The 16,728-nt window shown below is 39.7% G+C and overlaps 1 protein-coding gene across 1 annotated transcript in view; it reads left to right on the forward strand.

Annotated features, from left to right (window-relative positions):
- The window catches only part of FNDC3B (fibronectin type III domain containing 3B), a 209,189-nt gene that overhangs the window by 163,236 nt on the left and 29,225 nt on the right, over positions 1-16,728 (forward strand). Inside the window, exons 19-22 of the mRNA XM_042798938.1 lie at positions 1,682-1,854; positions 3,543-3,656; positions 5,818-5,967; positions 9,764-10,044. Of these exons, the coding sequence (XP_042654872.1) occupies positions 1,682-1,854; positions 3,543-3,656; positions 5,818-5,967; positions 9,764-10,044 (718 nt within the window). The remainder of the gene's footprint in view (positions 1-1,681; positions 1,855-3,542; positions 3,657-5,817; positions 5,968-9,763; positions 10,045-16,728) is intronic.

Genomic DNA, 16,728 nt, shown 5'->3' on the forward strand with positions numbered 1-16,728 from the left:
GCTGTTGGAGCATCTCGCTGTTGAATAGCTTTGATCTTCATGGTTAGTTGCCAGACTTGCCTTAGCTTTTATTTCTGTTGCTAGACTTTGTGAAAAGTTGCAGTATGTTCTGGTCACTGGGAAGTGCAAAGCAAAATCCAGTGCAATCTGTGCAGGTCAGAAGTGCAACTCCTCGTCAACTTCTCTGGCTCTGTATTGGGTTTCTGAACTTAGCTGTCTTCCAGCTGTCCTTTAGGCCTGGTACTGTGCTCCCAGTCCTCGTCCTTAGGACCTGTTTTTATGTCAGGACTATAAAGTATCAGCTGTATTAGAATATTTCTCCTTTTTTTGCAAAAACACCATGCGATTCAGGATCTTTTTTATTCCTTTGCAATATTGACTTAGCAGAAGTGTTTTGCTATTTCTAATGTAGGACTTCTCTCAGAAATTTGAGGTAGGACATATTGAGGATTTTGGATGGCATTTAAACCCTGATCCACAGGGTAACACACACAATCCATTGGACACCTGTGATTTGGCAAAGAACTTGGGCCATGGACATGACACTAAACTGTAAAAAAATGCACATTTTTCAGAATGCAAGGTATATGCCAGTATCCAACAGTTTTTTCTTTACTTTGGTAATCTTGTAGCATCCACAATTCTTTGTGGCATCATTTGTTATGCTAAATTGTCGAGCACTACCATTTCTAACTGACAAATACGTCTCAACACCAGTATAAAAATTCACCTGTGCATCCAAAATACCGTGTTGTTTCCTGGGAGACTGTACCCCTCACAGTGGCGCACTGCTTTTCAAAGCCCCGGGCAGGTTGATTCTGTGGTACTGACTTGTAATATAACGTGCAAATATTATCAAATATGTTATTTTCATAGGGAAAAAAGGAGCCTACATCAAAACCAGATATGGGCACAGAAAATACTCAGTTTCGCAAAAATCTGTTATTCCAAGTGCAGGGTTTGGATGATTGTACAGAGATTTAGAATCTCATAAATGTTAGCAGTGTGACTAATAAAGTTCAAGGATGGCAGTTGTTCATACTTTTATTGGGTGTTAACGATGATTTGCCAGAAATCCCATGTATAAGTAGTAGTTTTGGAGTGTCCATGACCCACCTCGGCCTGTGTCCACCCACAGCCAGGAGCCAAGACTGGGCCAGACAACCACCATGTGCCTCCTCATTTCTCTCTATCCCAGAAAGGATGTATTCAGCACTAACCCCATTCTTCTTGCAGCTTTCTATACCTTTTCTCCTGCCTCACTAATTGTTTCGCACACAATACCACCTTTGATATTGAGGAAAAGAAGCAGAGTACCTTTTTTCATCCTCAGAAGAGGGTGGTAGCTCCTGTGTTCTGCTTAAAACCTAGCTGGCACCTCCTGGTGTCGAAGACAGCTTCCCGGGATGACAGATCATTGCCCTGGGGGGAGCTGAGAGTAATTTTATTCACTTGCTTTGAAAATGTCAATCATGTACATGGATGAAATATTGCAGGTAAGGAATCTTGAAGAGGAAAATCATTGTTGGTAGAGTGTGTGTGTATAGAGATGTGTGTGTGTAGAGATACCTATACACATACACACACACACATATATTTCTGTGGTATGTGAAGTAAAAAAAATTAAATCTTCCCGGCATATGTCCTTATATTATTAATGAATTACATGATGTCTTTCTAGATATCCCTTCATCAGAAAGTGGCTGTCCCGTCTCGGAGTACAGCGTAGAAATGACAGAACCTGAAGAAGTTGTTTCTGAAGTGTATCACGGGCCTGATCTGGAGTGCACTGTCAGCAACCTTCTTCCCGGAGCAACGTATCGGTTCAGAGTGAGAGCTCTGAACGATGGCGGGGTACGTGCAGCGTGCCGGAGCGCGCTCCGGCTGTCCCCTCGCTGGAGGTGGTACTGGGCCTGAGGTGGGCAATTCTGGAAAGTGATTGTGCTGGTGAACAGAAAGGTAGAGGGGAGATGGGCAAAAGAAAATAAAACGAGCAATGCTTTAAGGAACTTTTGAGGCAGAGCTGCAGCTTTGAATCCGACACTCTTTTAAAAAGAGATTTCGGGTACTGATATGATGTAACTGGTCAAAATCAGCTGCACCAAAATGTGTAAAATCCACACTAATAGTCATGTCTGCTTACAAGGAGGAATCTGTTTATTCGCCTTCCACTGCATTCCTTCCTTTTGTTTAAATGTTTCTAAAAATATCGACTATCTTATTTTTGTGAAAAATGAACTAAATACACATGGAGAGAAGATCGAATTTGCTTGCTGGACTGAAAGCCATTGCCTACCTTGTAGCTTTGGATAAATGATACCTTGACTTGGTTTTCCTTTTTTTGACAAAACATTGTTTAAAGTTGAAAAGCATATCTAGTCCCACTCTTTTTTAAATCAGGGGGCTGGTTTGGTTTTGGTTGGGTTTTTCTCCCAGATGCAGAATGGAGGAGGGTGTTCTTTACCAGATGCAAACACCATTCTTCCTCCCATTTGGTAAAGAAAACAACAGAAGTCAATAAATGAGATCTTTTTTGGAAATGTGCATTCTTTGTAATTCAAACAAAGCGATCAAAGCAAAGCCTTTCTCGATAACGCAGATACTGACACATAGTCAGTTCATAATTTGGGGTTCATAATTTCAGTGTTTTTCAGCCTTTGTAGTAGCTCATTTTTTTCATACTTGATAATATTGCATTCCAAAATAAGTAAATATCAGTGGTTTTCTTCTAATTGCTTCCAGCTACGTTCCTTTGTTCTGGAGAATGATTTCTAATTAGCTTGGGGATATACTAAACAAACTTCATTATCCCACTCAAGAGGCCTGAGGAAGGCTATTTCCATTGTTATCTCTCTCCTGTCCTCACACTGCTGGCTGAAGCCAGTTTTCCAGACTCTTGAAAATTGTCTTTTCTTTTGCTAATATGCATTTAAATTATTCTCCTACAAAGGGCTCAAAAGCTGTCTGAGCAGAGTTGGCTTAGCTGCCTGTGAAGCTAGACCATACACGGCGTGTGTGCAGCGTGCCCCTGCATGTTGAACCCAGATTGGGGCTGCTTCACATGCTGTCCTTTTATAATTAATGTGTGGCAGACATTTTCTGTAGGGGAAGCTGGGTTTAGACTCTAATATGTGCTTTACTGTTGCTGTGCTCCTCCTTATATCCATGAGAAGCCAGTTCTGCTGAGCTACGGCACAGACATGCAAACACATTACTTATTTTAAGGTAAGGTAGAGGGACACAAACTGTTCCTCAGTTATTCAGTTGCTGAGCACACATTCTCACTCATGGGTAAATTGTAGGTGGCTCACGCTTTCATGGGCGCTCACTGGCTGCTCGTACCTGAGCTTACCTCACTTTTTAACTTGGCAGTAATTTACGTGGTCCATGCTGAACTCTGGTATTTGGTGCCGAGTGGTGGAAGCCCTGTCTGTCTTTGAGAAGATTTATTGCATTGAAAAAGTTCTTGTGCTGTTCTTGGAAAGCCTTTGAGATGGGTGTATGCTTATATATTAATGTACAGACACCTTGTTCCTCTCTAGTATGGGCCATATTCAGAAGCTACAGAAGTCACCACAGCAGCAGGACCACCTGGGCAGTGCAAAGCACCTTCCCTCTCCTTTCTGTCTGACACACGTGTACTTGTAAGCTGGGAGGTAAGTCAGGTGCCCTGATTGTTTAATTTCCATCTTGCTTATCCAAACTATTATGGTCACTGCAAAACTTAAAAGCTGGCTTGAGAGCTATTCACTGGTTTGAAACTTTTTTTTTTTTTTGGTGCAAGAAAACTGTATGCAGAAACTCTTCTGTTGTAGAAAATCATCTTTTCTACTTTTCTTCTTAAAGAATTGCATAAAGTTGATCATGAGTCATGCAGACCAGGATTAAGACACGAGACCTTCTACACAGGCGTCAGATGATAGAGCACTGGTCAGGTAGAAGTGCTCTCTGCAGGCTTTTAGCATGTCAGCGTGTCCTGGGGTGGAATTGTGAAGGCAAATATTTTATTTTGGCTGAAGCTGGAGTCTCTGATATGAAATTAACTCTGCACAAATGCTTATGACGTAGTTTTTTCTTTCTCAAAAATTGTTTGTCTCTTCCTCAAATATTTACTTTTATTTTAGTTTGTGTGCATTCCTTATCCATTCTCCAGAATCTTAGACATTGGACTCTTAAAATAAGTCTTAGCTGAAATGCTGAGGAGTTGATTGGTGTCGTTTAAAAAAAAAAAAAAATTGTAATTAAGGCAGAAAGGAAAGGCTGTTGTCATAAATAACATTGTGATATGGAGCAGTGGGGCTGTAGTTCTGCCATGGACTTTCTTTGTAAACCCAGCAGCTCTTCCAGCCCTCCGTCTGTTGGGTCCCTCCACAGAAGCGTGGCCCTGCTGATAAAGAAGTTATTAATCTTCTCAAGATGCTCAAATAAATTGGTTGGGCTAACAACAGATCTAGATACAAATGTAATCTGAGTTTAATTTTATAAAGAAACAGATGTGTTTGATACAGTTGGGGGCGTATTTGTTAATATTTCTTGCAACATTGATTGATGCTAAGCTAGAAGTCACACTGAACTTTTAAATGCTACCTTTTAAATGAGTGTATGGACAGGCATTTGCTCTCCCCAGCCATGAGCGAATGCAGCAGTGTTTCTGGTAGGCCCTGTGTTTATATGCAGGATATATTTGTTTATTCTAGCTAAAAATGAAGCTGTGGAAGGAGTAATGTGGTTTGCAATGGTTATGTTTTCTTAAAAAGTCTACTATTTTTTGTCTGATATGAATACGAAAGAAAACCAGCGGAGAAATGTGGAGGTTTTTTTGTCTCTGTGGTTCCTACTATGACTTTTTTACACATTGTTTTAAAATGCTGGCTTAGCAGTTCTGAATGTTCCTACTGAAATAGCTGGAAGGTCAGAGACAGAGCTGGAGAAGCCCTGTGGTGGTCAGCGTGGTGTGCAGCGATGCTCTGGATCCTTTTACTGGAGATCACTCCTTGCATGCCATAATCACAAAGTCTTTGTCATATCCTAGAGCACACTTACTCATGTAGAGAGCAGTGATGCCCCAGGCTGTTTCAGTCCACTTAGTTACAGCTCTAGTTTGGGTAAAAATTCAAAATACTTTGTTTTGGGAGCCATGCCGTTATGCCTACAACTAGCTCATGTCCATCAAATTCAGGTATTTATTCCATGTTCCCCTAGGCTTCAGGATGATAAAGGGATTGCTTGAGGACATGTGGATCCTGTAGGTGTCTTTTTGGGAACATTAATGTACCCAGGTCCACACTCCTGGGTCCCATACTGGGACCATTACCTTGATGGGAGACTTTGACTGAAAACTTCAGACAAGCTCCTTACTTGTTGAGGTGGTTTTTCTCTCAGTACTGTGAGTAACTACTTCAGGCTTGAAGGCTACCTCTTCCAGAGCTGTGTTTTGATCATTCTACTAGACTACACTAGGTTGATGCTCTTCTCTGTTCTCCATGGGTGTGCTTCTGCCAAGTCACTGGAGAGACCATTTTTTCCTGAGTGTCCCAATGAAAAGCAAAGCAGCTGCATACACTTTCTCATTACTGTGAATTTCTATCAGATATTTTTCGTGCAGAATTGGCCTATTTCAGTAACCAAATAGGGAGAACTAATTCAGTGCATTTCCATTTGCACCACTAATAATGTATTCATTTTAAAATAAGTGTGGTTTGTTTTGGTTTGGTTTTGTTTTTTTTTTTTTTTTTCTCCATTATTACTTACCCAGTGAAACACAGAGATCTGAATTGCTCATTTCTGAACTGAACCACATAAATATTTGTGTTGCAGAGTCCTGAATGTTCTGGTGCTGACATCTCTGAATACAGATTAGAATGGGGAGAAGATGAGGAATCTCTACAACTTGCGTATAATGGCACAGATACCTGTTTTGAAATAAGTGAATTGTCAGCGGCAGCGCATTATTGCTGTAGGCTACAGGTATGGAAGTTATGAGTTTTTGCATGAGTTGCAATCTAAGATCTAAACAGAGTTTCATTCCACTGTGTTTTTACTTTTATTATTAGTCACTATGAAGTTATGTACTCTCTAAGTCAGAAGGAATCTATGTTTATTTTAAATAATGCAGACTGTTGCTATATAACTGAATGGTTTAGATTTCTGGACAATTCAAAGTGATACATAAGGGAGTTGGTGTAACTTTTAGCTCTTGAAAGTTGCTCTTGTGTATTGTGTGGTTTATTTTCCGTGAATAATGCTTTTAACAGCCAACTTGCCCTCTGATACTGAAACAAAATGATGTTTTAGACCATTTCCCAAAAAAATAATTTTTTTCTTGGTAATGAGATGTAAATAACATCTGCCTCCCAACTGGATGTTGAAGATTCCCCCAGGTTAAATAATAAACTCTAACACCTGTTTCATTTATCAAGTAAAAGCAAGCCAGCTGAGTAGATTCCTATGTATATAGGAGATGGTAGCTGCCAGAAAGAGAGTCCTCATCTTTATCATTTTGTCTCTTAGATTTTTAAGTTTGTATCTCATAGAGAGGCTCTGTATGATTTCTTTCATCTCTTTCTCTCCTATTATTTTCAGTAAAAAGTAACAGTTAACATATATTTCATATATATAGATATGAAAATATAAATACAGCACTTTTTCTCCTTTATGTCCACTGAAAAATAAATGGAAAGTCAAGTAAATGGAGTGAAGTAAAAATATTTTTGCCTAACATACTCTTCCACAGGATTTATTTGCCTGTGAAGACAGAATACCACCAGTAAAGCTGGCAAAAGTTCATGTACCCACCCAGCTGGCAATGTGTGGACCGCCCAGGGTCATTCCTTTGATCAAGGACAACATGCTTCTGTCGAGTGTTTCCTTCTTAAATTTTTTTTAAACAGGATTTTGAATTTTTTTATTTTTATTTTTTTATGAAGTAGCTTTTGAGCAGCTGGCCAGCAGCCAAGGAGCTAGGGCCCCACACCTCTGAGTATACTCAACTGTATTTTCTGACTTGGTCGTAGCTGGCCGTATACCTTGCACTGGCACTGCTGGGGAAGACGAACTGAAAGAGCATCTGTGAGTGGCTTGGAAGTGTGAGCCAGAAAGTGCCTCTTGTTTGCACAGGAGGGGAGAGAATTCCGCATCGGCTGGGCAGGGAGGGGATCGTGAGACCATGGCTGCGGTGAGCGGCAGGGAGCTCAAGGAGGTTTTAATGTTAAAAATGGCAACAGCCAGCTCTATAGCATCTTTGATTTCGAGTGGGTGTTCATTTTAAATTACCTGCCACAAAAAAAGTTGCACAAATCTACTCGGCGTTTAACACAGCCAATATAATTTAATCCAGAGGCAGAAGCTAAATGAAATGCACAACAGCACTAAGACGTTTTATTGAATCCATCAGTGACCTATGCATTACTTTCTAGAGGACTTCATCCTCTAGATCTGATCTGTCTATTATATGGAGAAGAATTTGTGGTAAGAGACACTGGAACACTAAAGCAACTACAAAAAAAAAAAACAAAAAAAAAAAAAACAAAAAAAAGGAACAAAACATGTATATCAGACAAAGAAGGAAAGTTAAATAATTTCAGAAATTTTAGTCTTTTTTTTTTTTTTTTTAATAAAAGATTTAGGTGTTTTTCTTACCTGTTAGCAGCTTTAACAGAAGAGTCTTCTACTTTTTAAAAATAAAGATTCCCCAAACCGCATTTATTCTGCCTTCCAATAAATACACAGTATTGCAATCTCAAGCTACAGTAACTCAATAATAAGAGAGGATTGAGGAATCAGGCATATATAACTGCAGAGCAGATAATTTGTCTTTGCTGTTGCTCAACTTTTTTCCTGTAATGAATATTCCTGAAAACAACTGTGACTTCTGCAAAGGGAGGTACTGTGTCATTGGGGAGGGGGGCGGGGGAAGTATCTAGAAAGCAAAGAAGAATGAAATTCCCATCAGTTATGATGATGAGATTGTCCAGTAAAGCAGTTAAAAGCAGCACTGAAAATAAATGGCTTGGAGCAAGATAGAGATTGCCAAACGCTGGTTTAGAGGCAATACAAATAATATCATTGGCAGACCACAAAACAAGGCTCACTTTTAACAGTTCCAGGAGCGCTTCACTAAATAGAAGATGTCCCTGGAGCAGGATTTGTTTTGAACGGCTTTTTAAAGGCTGGCAAATCTAACTTTATTATCTCTTTCTTCAATTGAACAAAACGCCTCCTGGAAAAACAGAACATGGCTTTGTTTGTATTATGTATAGCAGAAATAAGTTATTCACTACAGTTAAGCATTGATAAGAAGTCAAACAGTTGTTTGACGTGTCCTTTCCTTGCCATCATAGTCCTACCGGCAACATTGTGAACCCAGTTTTTCTAATTAATTGTAATCTGATGGGAGACTTTGTGTTCACTTTTCTGAATGCAGAGGAAATGTGGATGTTGGACGATGCTGGGCGGTGTCAAAACCTTCTTTTGAAGGTGCAGATCTCCTGTAGCTCAGCCTGTACCATAATATGCTACCATAAACTCTCAACGTGCCTTGTGGGCTAGCAGCATGCCGGGCTGTATCAGGAAGAGCCCAGCTAGCAGATCAAGGGAAGGTGTCATCTTTTGCTCCAGGCAGAGGTTGAAATAGAGATGTTCAGATGAGATACAAAGAAAAAAGTTATCACTGTGCAGGCAATTAAGGATTGTAACGGTGGTCCAGAGGGACTGTGCTCCATCCTCGGAATTTTTCAGGGCCTGACTGGACAGCAGCCTCAGCAGCCTGGTCTGTGACCCTGTTTGGAGTAGCAGGTTGGACTAGGTGTGTCCCGAGGTCCCTTCTGGCCTGCTTGGTTCTGTGATTGTATGCACGGGAGCTTATAGTAACCCGGAGGAGGTAATGTTAGTCATTTCCTAGGCCATTCCAGTGCAACATGTACAGCATTTGCCACTGACTTGAGCATCGACTGGTAAAAAATCAGGTCTGTACAATTGTGCAATGTTGAGCTTTGAAAGACAACAGCCTCTGTAATTAATGAGCAGCAGTGGGCCAGAGTTTGAAACTTGTTACCACTGGGATCCTGGATCTGGGAGTCAAGATGAGAAGCTCGATAATTGGTTGCTCTCCTCTCTTGTGGAAAATACTGAGCTGTTTGCTTTGGTGGTGGTTTGCTAGTGATTTGTGACTTCTGGGGAAATCTGAGTCATAGACTTAATGGCATGCTGAGTTCCCATATTCTTATCTCAGAAACTTTTTAGCATGAAATGAGCTATCCATTCCCAGTTAGGAACCAGTGTATCTCTCAGCAAGCCAAATGCCCCTTATGTCTAGGAGTACTCTGCTTGCATAAAGCTTCTGATGTAGCACTCTGCAGTATACTGAGGATTTTACAGAGGGCAACTCGACAAATTCAGGTAGCCAATTTGCTGAACAACGTGCTATCACCTGTCACAGCATAACTGTGACATTTTCCTTTACTAAACAAAGTTTGCTGCTGATAAAAATGTTACTGCTAAGTTTGATTGAATAGCTATTAGGGAAAAGAGAAATATTCTTCAATTTATCTGAGAAATTCCTGAGTAACAAAGGAAGATATTAATTGCTCTAGTGTAGGTAGAGGATATGAGTCATGCTTTAGAGAATAAGCCAGCGGTGCATATCCTCTGAAGAATCCATACAACTCTTCCAGGCTGCACAGTTCATTATTATGAACTCAACAGACATGCGAAAGAGAACATTTATCCTGTAAAAATATATATATATATATTTTTTAATACACAGGCTATTAACCAGGCAGGAGCTGGACCCTACAGTGACCTGGTAACCTGCAGAATCCCCGCATCTGTGCCTGATGCAGTCTCTACCCTCTCCGTGCTGGAGGATGAGCTCGTGGATGCCTGTCAGCTCTCGCCCTCTGTGTGCCTTGTACTGAACTGGGAAGAACCATGCAATAACGGAGCTGAGATTACATCATACAACATTGACCTGGGTGACATCAGCATTCCAGTAGGAAACATTACAAGTTATGTTATCAATGACTTGCTTCCAGAAACCTCATACCGGTGAGTACAATTTTTTTTGATGTGGTACAGAGCACTCAGGATGAGATCACACAGTATAATTTTACATGGGAAATGTTTATGCTGTGTAGACTGAGTTTAAAACAAAAACAAAAAACAAACCACAGCCTCCCAACCAACCAACCTAGGGATCATAGAAATCTGAAATAATTCCTTTATGGAATGACTTTCAGTAGTTCATGTTCAAATATTGCTCCCTCCCCAACTTTTTCCACTTTTTCTTTTCCTTGTAATATCTCTGATCTCTCATTCTTTTTAAGTTGCTCTGCTAAGGGAGGGTTATACAGGTAGGTAAGTAAATTTAAAGAGTGTGAAATAACTAAAAGTACAATGTGGCATCTCATATTTTTTCAGATGCTTAGCAGTACTATTCCAAGGGTTTATATTATTAACGTTATTGATCCCTGTGACGGGATAGCAATTTGCATGCAATGAACTTTTATTTGTATAGCTACAGCTATTTTTTGTTTCTAACGTGGAGATTAATTAAAAGATAATTTGAATTTAAAAAAAAATTTCTTTATATTGCTTCAGAGTCTAAATTTCTAAGTGACATTGCCAAAATTTTATTATTATTTAATATTCAGGCTTATGTGTGTTTTTCCTAATTACTAATTAAAAAAAAAAAAAAAAGGTTCCATGCAGGCTGTAAACAGCAATACAGCAGAAGATCTGACAAACAAATTTCTATTTTAAGTACTGTTCTAAGAAAAACTAAAATCTGATTGCACAGTTGTAAAATTAGACGTGGCAGAGACCTGTAATATTTTTCTCTTAATTTGTAATCAAGGTCACAATGCTACTGGTCTTGCAGAGTTTAAATGAAAAGTTAATTTACCCAGCTTTATCATGTACCTAAAAAAAGAGAACTACTTGTGGCAATTATACAGATATGTATACTAGAAGTTATTTAAACCAAGGAACATAAATTGGTTGCAGTGCCTAGTACAGTGGTTCCTCATCTTTGCCTAGAATAGCTAGGTTTTCAAACCGTGTAATAAAAAGTAAAGATGTAGATTTATTAAATATATATATATTTTTTTTTTTTCCTCTGGCAATCTGAAAAGAAGGCAAAATAGGAATATGGTGATTCAGAACCCCTCCATTCCAGATCAGTCATATGAGTCCGGGAAATGTGACTACATTACCGCTGTCTCCGGTTCTTCAGTGGCTTGTAACGCTGTGATCGTTTTTGACAAAGGCAGTAATGAAGTATAATCTTTTTCTGGTCTTCTGCTGTGTTTAAGATCCTACTTTTGTGGTCAGTTTATGCTAGCGTTGCTGTCAAAGGAAGCCTCTTAATCCCTCCTTGTGTTATTCCCTCTTTTGTGCCGACAAAGTGCTATCATGCCATTTCAGACTGGGGAAACTGCTCCTGTATTTTTTTACCTTGTAAATGGGTAGAGAGAAGAGAAGGCCAGCATGTCTTCTAGCAGATGTGCAGGCCTAAGATAGTTCAAGGTATTTGTGAAAATACTGCACCTGAGTAAAGCTGCACAGGGGTTTGAGCCAGTTGAGGTTGGTGTTGTCATGTTCTGACCTCCCTCCGTCTCCGTGTTCTCGCGCCTTTCTCACTCTGCCTTGCATCAGCACTGGTGCTGATGGGATCTTACTCTAAGCCAGTCCAGGAAACCCAACTGGCGGAAGGCTAATCAAAAACCTAATAAAGCTAATAAGAAGTTGAAGAGTTTGTATATGGACTGGCTGCCCAGCTGTGGGCAGTCTCGTACTCCCTGGGTTCTCCTGATAGGCTCAATCAGGAGTCAAAACGGCTAAAGCAAAATGAGAGCTTTGAGCAACACAGTCAAGAGAGCCAGAATGGACCATCTCAGTTCTTTGCTGAAGGTTTCCATCTTCGGTCTCATTTTTTAGCTGATTCTTGGTTACCTACAGCTTCGTTTAAGGAAATTTCCTTGTTTTCAAAGCCTGGAAATTGAAACCATATTTCAATGAAAGGATGAGCAAGACATTACTCTTCTTGGTAATCATGCTGCAGTTTGTCCCTGAAGCTCTTACTCCTACTGCTATTAAAAGTGTTGTTACACTGAGATCATCCTGGATTTTTTTTTTTCTTTTTGCATTCTTATCTTGTTGTTTTGTAAAAAGCACCATATTAAATCACGTATTTTTAGTCAGGGATTCTGACTGTCTCTAATCCAAATGAAAAGGCTAAAGCACGAGCATTAACTGCAACTGTTCTAAATATTGTTGTAAAACTAAGTTCCTACCAAGAAAAAAAAAATTTTAAAGTGCACAAACCAGTCAATGACTAATCAGAAGTAATAATGTATAAAAGCTCTTTTCTTTAACAATACAAGAGAAAAAAAAAAATCTTGCATCCCATGCCTGTCAGGGAAGACAAGTGACTGCAGTTGAGTTGCAGAAGCACCTCATCTATAGCTTGAAGTATTTTTCTGCTAATAAAAATAGACATGTCAAAGTGTTTTTGCTATCAATCGTTAAGTCTTTCATTGATATTTCTTCTTCAAGCCTATCTTGACACCTGTCTTTCATTATGGAACATCTGTGCCCTGATAAATGTATCTGTAAAAACGTGTTTATCTGGCTGTATGCTAAAAGGTGGTGGGGTTTTGCCTTCCCTGTTTTAATCAGAAGGGTGTTTCAGAACATCACTGATCTCATTCTCTAAATTTGTTCACCAGTGTTTTTTCATGTCAACATTGTTTAACTCAACTAGCTCTTCTCTCTCTCTTGTTTATTCCCTGCTGTGTTTAAAAGCAGTGAATGTGTTTTCTTCCAGGCCTTGTTTTTCCTAGACTAAACAAGCCAAACACTACTGGGTTTGAGACTCTGAACTCTCTTGCCAAAGTTTCAGCAGAATTTGAAGTAAATCAGCAAAGGGCTCATATGCTGTAGTTGCATTGGAATTTCACTGTCAGTGTTTTCATTTGTGGGAACCCAAAACTGAAAGCAAATCATGGTTATTGTGAATCCACCAAGTTCAGAATTGGAAAGGAACGTTGTTTTGCTTACGGGTGTGATTCTGAGAGCGTGTCGACGTGTGTCCACCCTGTTGGACTTGTGAGCTTAGGTCTGGCATCGCTCTGCAGCTTCCACTTCTGCGTGGGAATGGCCGTACAGGAGCAACTCAAGCACTTACTGAGCAACCTCCAGGCTCTTTGCAGATATCGGCTCGAAGTTGACAAATTTGATGGTTTCTGTGTCCTAGTACCAAACCCAGCCAACATGCCCCAAGAAGGATTTGCATCCCAAAGTATGTTCAAGGCAGGAGGAGCAGGGGCATGTCTCTGCCGTGCTGCTAATGGTCAGCGTAGGGCTAATTTCAAGAGGATTTCTCTGGTGTCAGACGCAGACCAGCACTCCTGTTGCAAAGAGCAGATGCTTCGCTAAAGCACTCCGTAAACCTCGTTGCTGGTGAGCAGCTGCAGAAATATCTCTGAGAGTTCTGCAGTCTTTCCATTCTATTGACATAGCCATGAAGCTCTGGAAGATCAGATGATGATAGCGTAATAATACTTGGACTGTTTTTCTGTGAACTGATGTTACTAGAAGTGAGTTAATAAATATTCCACAATAAATAAGTATTCAACAGTAATAGAAATACCAATTTTCTGTTACACTCTGTTCCCAAGCTTCACTCAACACTTTCGGTAGCTAATTGTGCTGTTGAGATACTTCACTGCAAAAAAACCTGTGATTTTTAAGAAGGCTTATTTTCTTCTGCAGTGACATAGTTTACAGGAATACATAGGAGCCCTATTAAATTTTAATAGCAACATTTAATTTTAATTTGGTTTAAGAATAAAAATTCTAGACATGTTAAATTTCTAAACTATATCAAGGAAAAGATCTTCCAAGATGAAGAGAGAAGAATGCACATGGATGCTCGTTAGCAATGCTTAGGTGGGTTATAAAATAAAATTTATGCTTCAGAGTATAAAACTAAGTCTTGTTCCAGCCCCAGAAGAGTGCAGTCTGAGTGGGGACCCGTGGGGCTGGCTTGTCCAGGGCGCTGTGTATGGTCACTATCCATTAAATTTAGGCTGCTGCTGCTGATGGAGCGTGCTGCTTCTCCTTGCTTTTGAAGTCCATGGCATTTTAACTCCCTCAGGTTTCCACAGGCACGTGTATTACAACTGGTGGCGTTCCACTTATGGGAACTAGCAAATCAAACTCTTCTCATGTCAGACTCTTAAGATTAAGTTGAAAGTTGATTTTTCAGTTTGCTGGAATACTATACAAAGGATTTTGTGACCAATCTGAAAATAGCATCCAGTTCAGTGTGTTTATTTTCCTGGGTCAAGAATCTTATAAGATAGAAAGGTCTGTTAAAGATCTTTAGATGTTTTCTAAATTTGCCTAGTCTGATCTATTTTTTTCTAAATGTTTAAAAGATGCGGTGGGAAAATGTGAGAATGAATATAAATATTATTGGTCCGGGATCTGCAGAATTAGGTACCATCCCTAAATACAGTCTTTACATATTCAAAAAACTTATTTTCAGATTGTGATTGTCAGATTTTAAAACTGCCTTTCCAAGGTGGTGTTTGAAGTATTTTAAGTTGGAAACCATTAGTGAAAAAGTTGAAAGGAATTCAGGAAGTGGTTTTATTGCAAGTATTTCTACATGTCTATATACTACTTTTACACAAAAATAAAGAATTGATTTTTTTTTCCCAGTATTGGTTCTCTAAACAGTAATTAGTTTCCACTTAATTGTGGAAGTTGTCTTACCCACCATGGCTGAGCCACCCAGCTGGAGTAGCTCAGTGTCGCAGGCTGGAGCAGGGATGTGAGAAAGCACCTGGGCTGGAGCAAAGATGCTGCAGGACAAGGTGTTATCCCCCCACCCTGTGCTCTCCCTCCTCCTCCACGTGGCCCTCCTTTCTCCGTTTTCTTTTCCCTTCTTCCTTCTCCCCCTTCCCTGTGGACATTTCTAAGGCTTAATATCCATTGAGACACTGCTGTGGTTCAGGGGGAGGTGGGAGCTGGGTCTGGGTTACGCTGCCACGTTCACAGAAAACCAAAACTAGTTGTTTGTGCCTGTCTGAGAAAGCTCAGGACCTGGGAATGATAGTGGCAATTTATAGAGTTTTATGGTGGTGTAATCAGCCGAAAAAGGGGTAGCCACATCCAGCCATATTGGAGTCAAATAGATGAATTTTTGTTTTCCCTATATCATCATTCATCTGGAAAGATGCCTGTCTCTATTTTAAGGCTTAAGAGTTTCCATCAGTCTTGCTGTGCTCCAAAGTCAGAAGTGGTGTGTGTGGGGGGTGCATATTTGTGGGTGTAGGAAGGCAGGAGCAAGAAAGCCATGCAGCAGATGAAAGCAACAACAAATGAGGGAAGAGACACATTTTTGCCTTGTGCAAAGGGAATAAAAGTAAACGCAAATGTATGTTCATGCACACACCTGAAAAGCACATTTATCTGCTTCTGCTTAAGAAATGTCATGTGATGTTTGAGAAAGATTCATTTCAGTCACTGTTTGTTTTCAAGCGTCTTAACTGCTATTTGGAAATGAGTTGAAGTTACAGTGCTTGAGGACAGGAGAGGCTTTGTTGTTTCTGGGACTTTGGGTAATACAAAATAAAAGAAAATTAAAAAGGCCATGCACTCTAGAGCGTGTTGCTGTAATCAATCTACAGAAAAGTAATAGCATTTTGTAATATAGCTGTTACTGTTTATGTGCATATGCTAATGGGTAACTTGCCAGAATCTAGTGAAAGTTAAGTTAGTTTTCACCTTTTTTTTACTGGAAAGACCATTAAATATTCATGTAATGAGTTTTCAATCTGAAGTAAACCAATAACATAATATGAAATAAAATCAATGCCTGTATTAATTACACTTCTTAAGATACTAGAAAAGACTTTTGTTCTTTTTATGTCAGATGCTTGTATGTAGCAGTTGCAGAGGAGGCTCCCAATGGAACTTTCTTCCCACCCTCCACCATTTTGGAGGAAGAGGATGAAATCACAGTTGTGTAGTGTTGTAAGATGGCCAGGATGCATTTCCTGAAACTGAAAGAAAGATTAAAAGGAAAATGCAGTTCCACGCTAAGCAATACTTTACCCTTGTTAATGGCTAGGTCAATAAGGAAAGGTTTAACCACACATTTACACGACTGTAAACACAGCATTCTTACAGTGTGCAGTTACTTTAGCTGCCTAATCAGTAAATAAAGCTCTATTATTTTGTGATATGCTTATTAATCATTTAACCCTTTTTGTTGTTGAAATTGCAGAAAATACAGTTTGTTGGGTTTTTTTTTGATTTGGCTTGTTTTGTTTTTTTTTTTTTATAATGGGGAATATTGCTCTCTGGAGGGTTTTTCCCTATCCCTTTAACTGTACCTAATCTTTTTCTAATGGTAGAGCTGAAAACTTGAAGTTCAAAGCAAAGTGATTTCTCCAATGTTGTTTATATGAATTTACATGGCTTTATGTACTTGGATAAAAATAAATAGCTATGCCAGCCAAAGACAGCTCTGTTTATCTTCTGCTTTCTCTGAAGCAGGCAGTCATGGGAGTATACCAGGTTCTGCTCTTTTCCCTTCTGCCTCTGCCACCTTCCCGAGGGACTTCTGGCTTCTTGGTGGCTGATAGTTTTGAGAAGAAGCAACACTTCTTGTAAAGAGTCTTTTCCCATGAGAAAATACTAGGCTGCTCTGCAGAGGAT

This window comes from Tyto alba, unplaced genomic scaffold (genome assembly GCF_018691265.1).
Source record: "Tyto alba isolate M040663 unplaced genomic scaffold, T.alba_DEE_v4.0 Super-Scaffold_10, whole genome shotgun sequence".
In the NCBI taxonomy this organism is placed as follows: domain Eukaryota; kingdom Metazoa; phylum Chordata; class Aves; order Strigiformes; family Tytonidae; genus Tyto; species Tyto alba.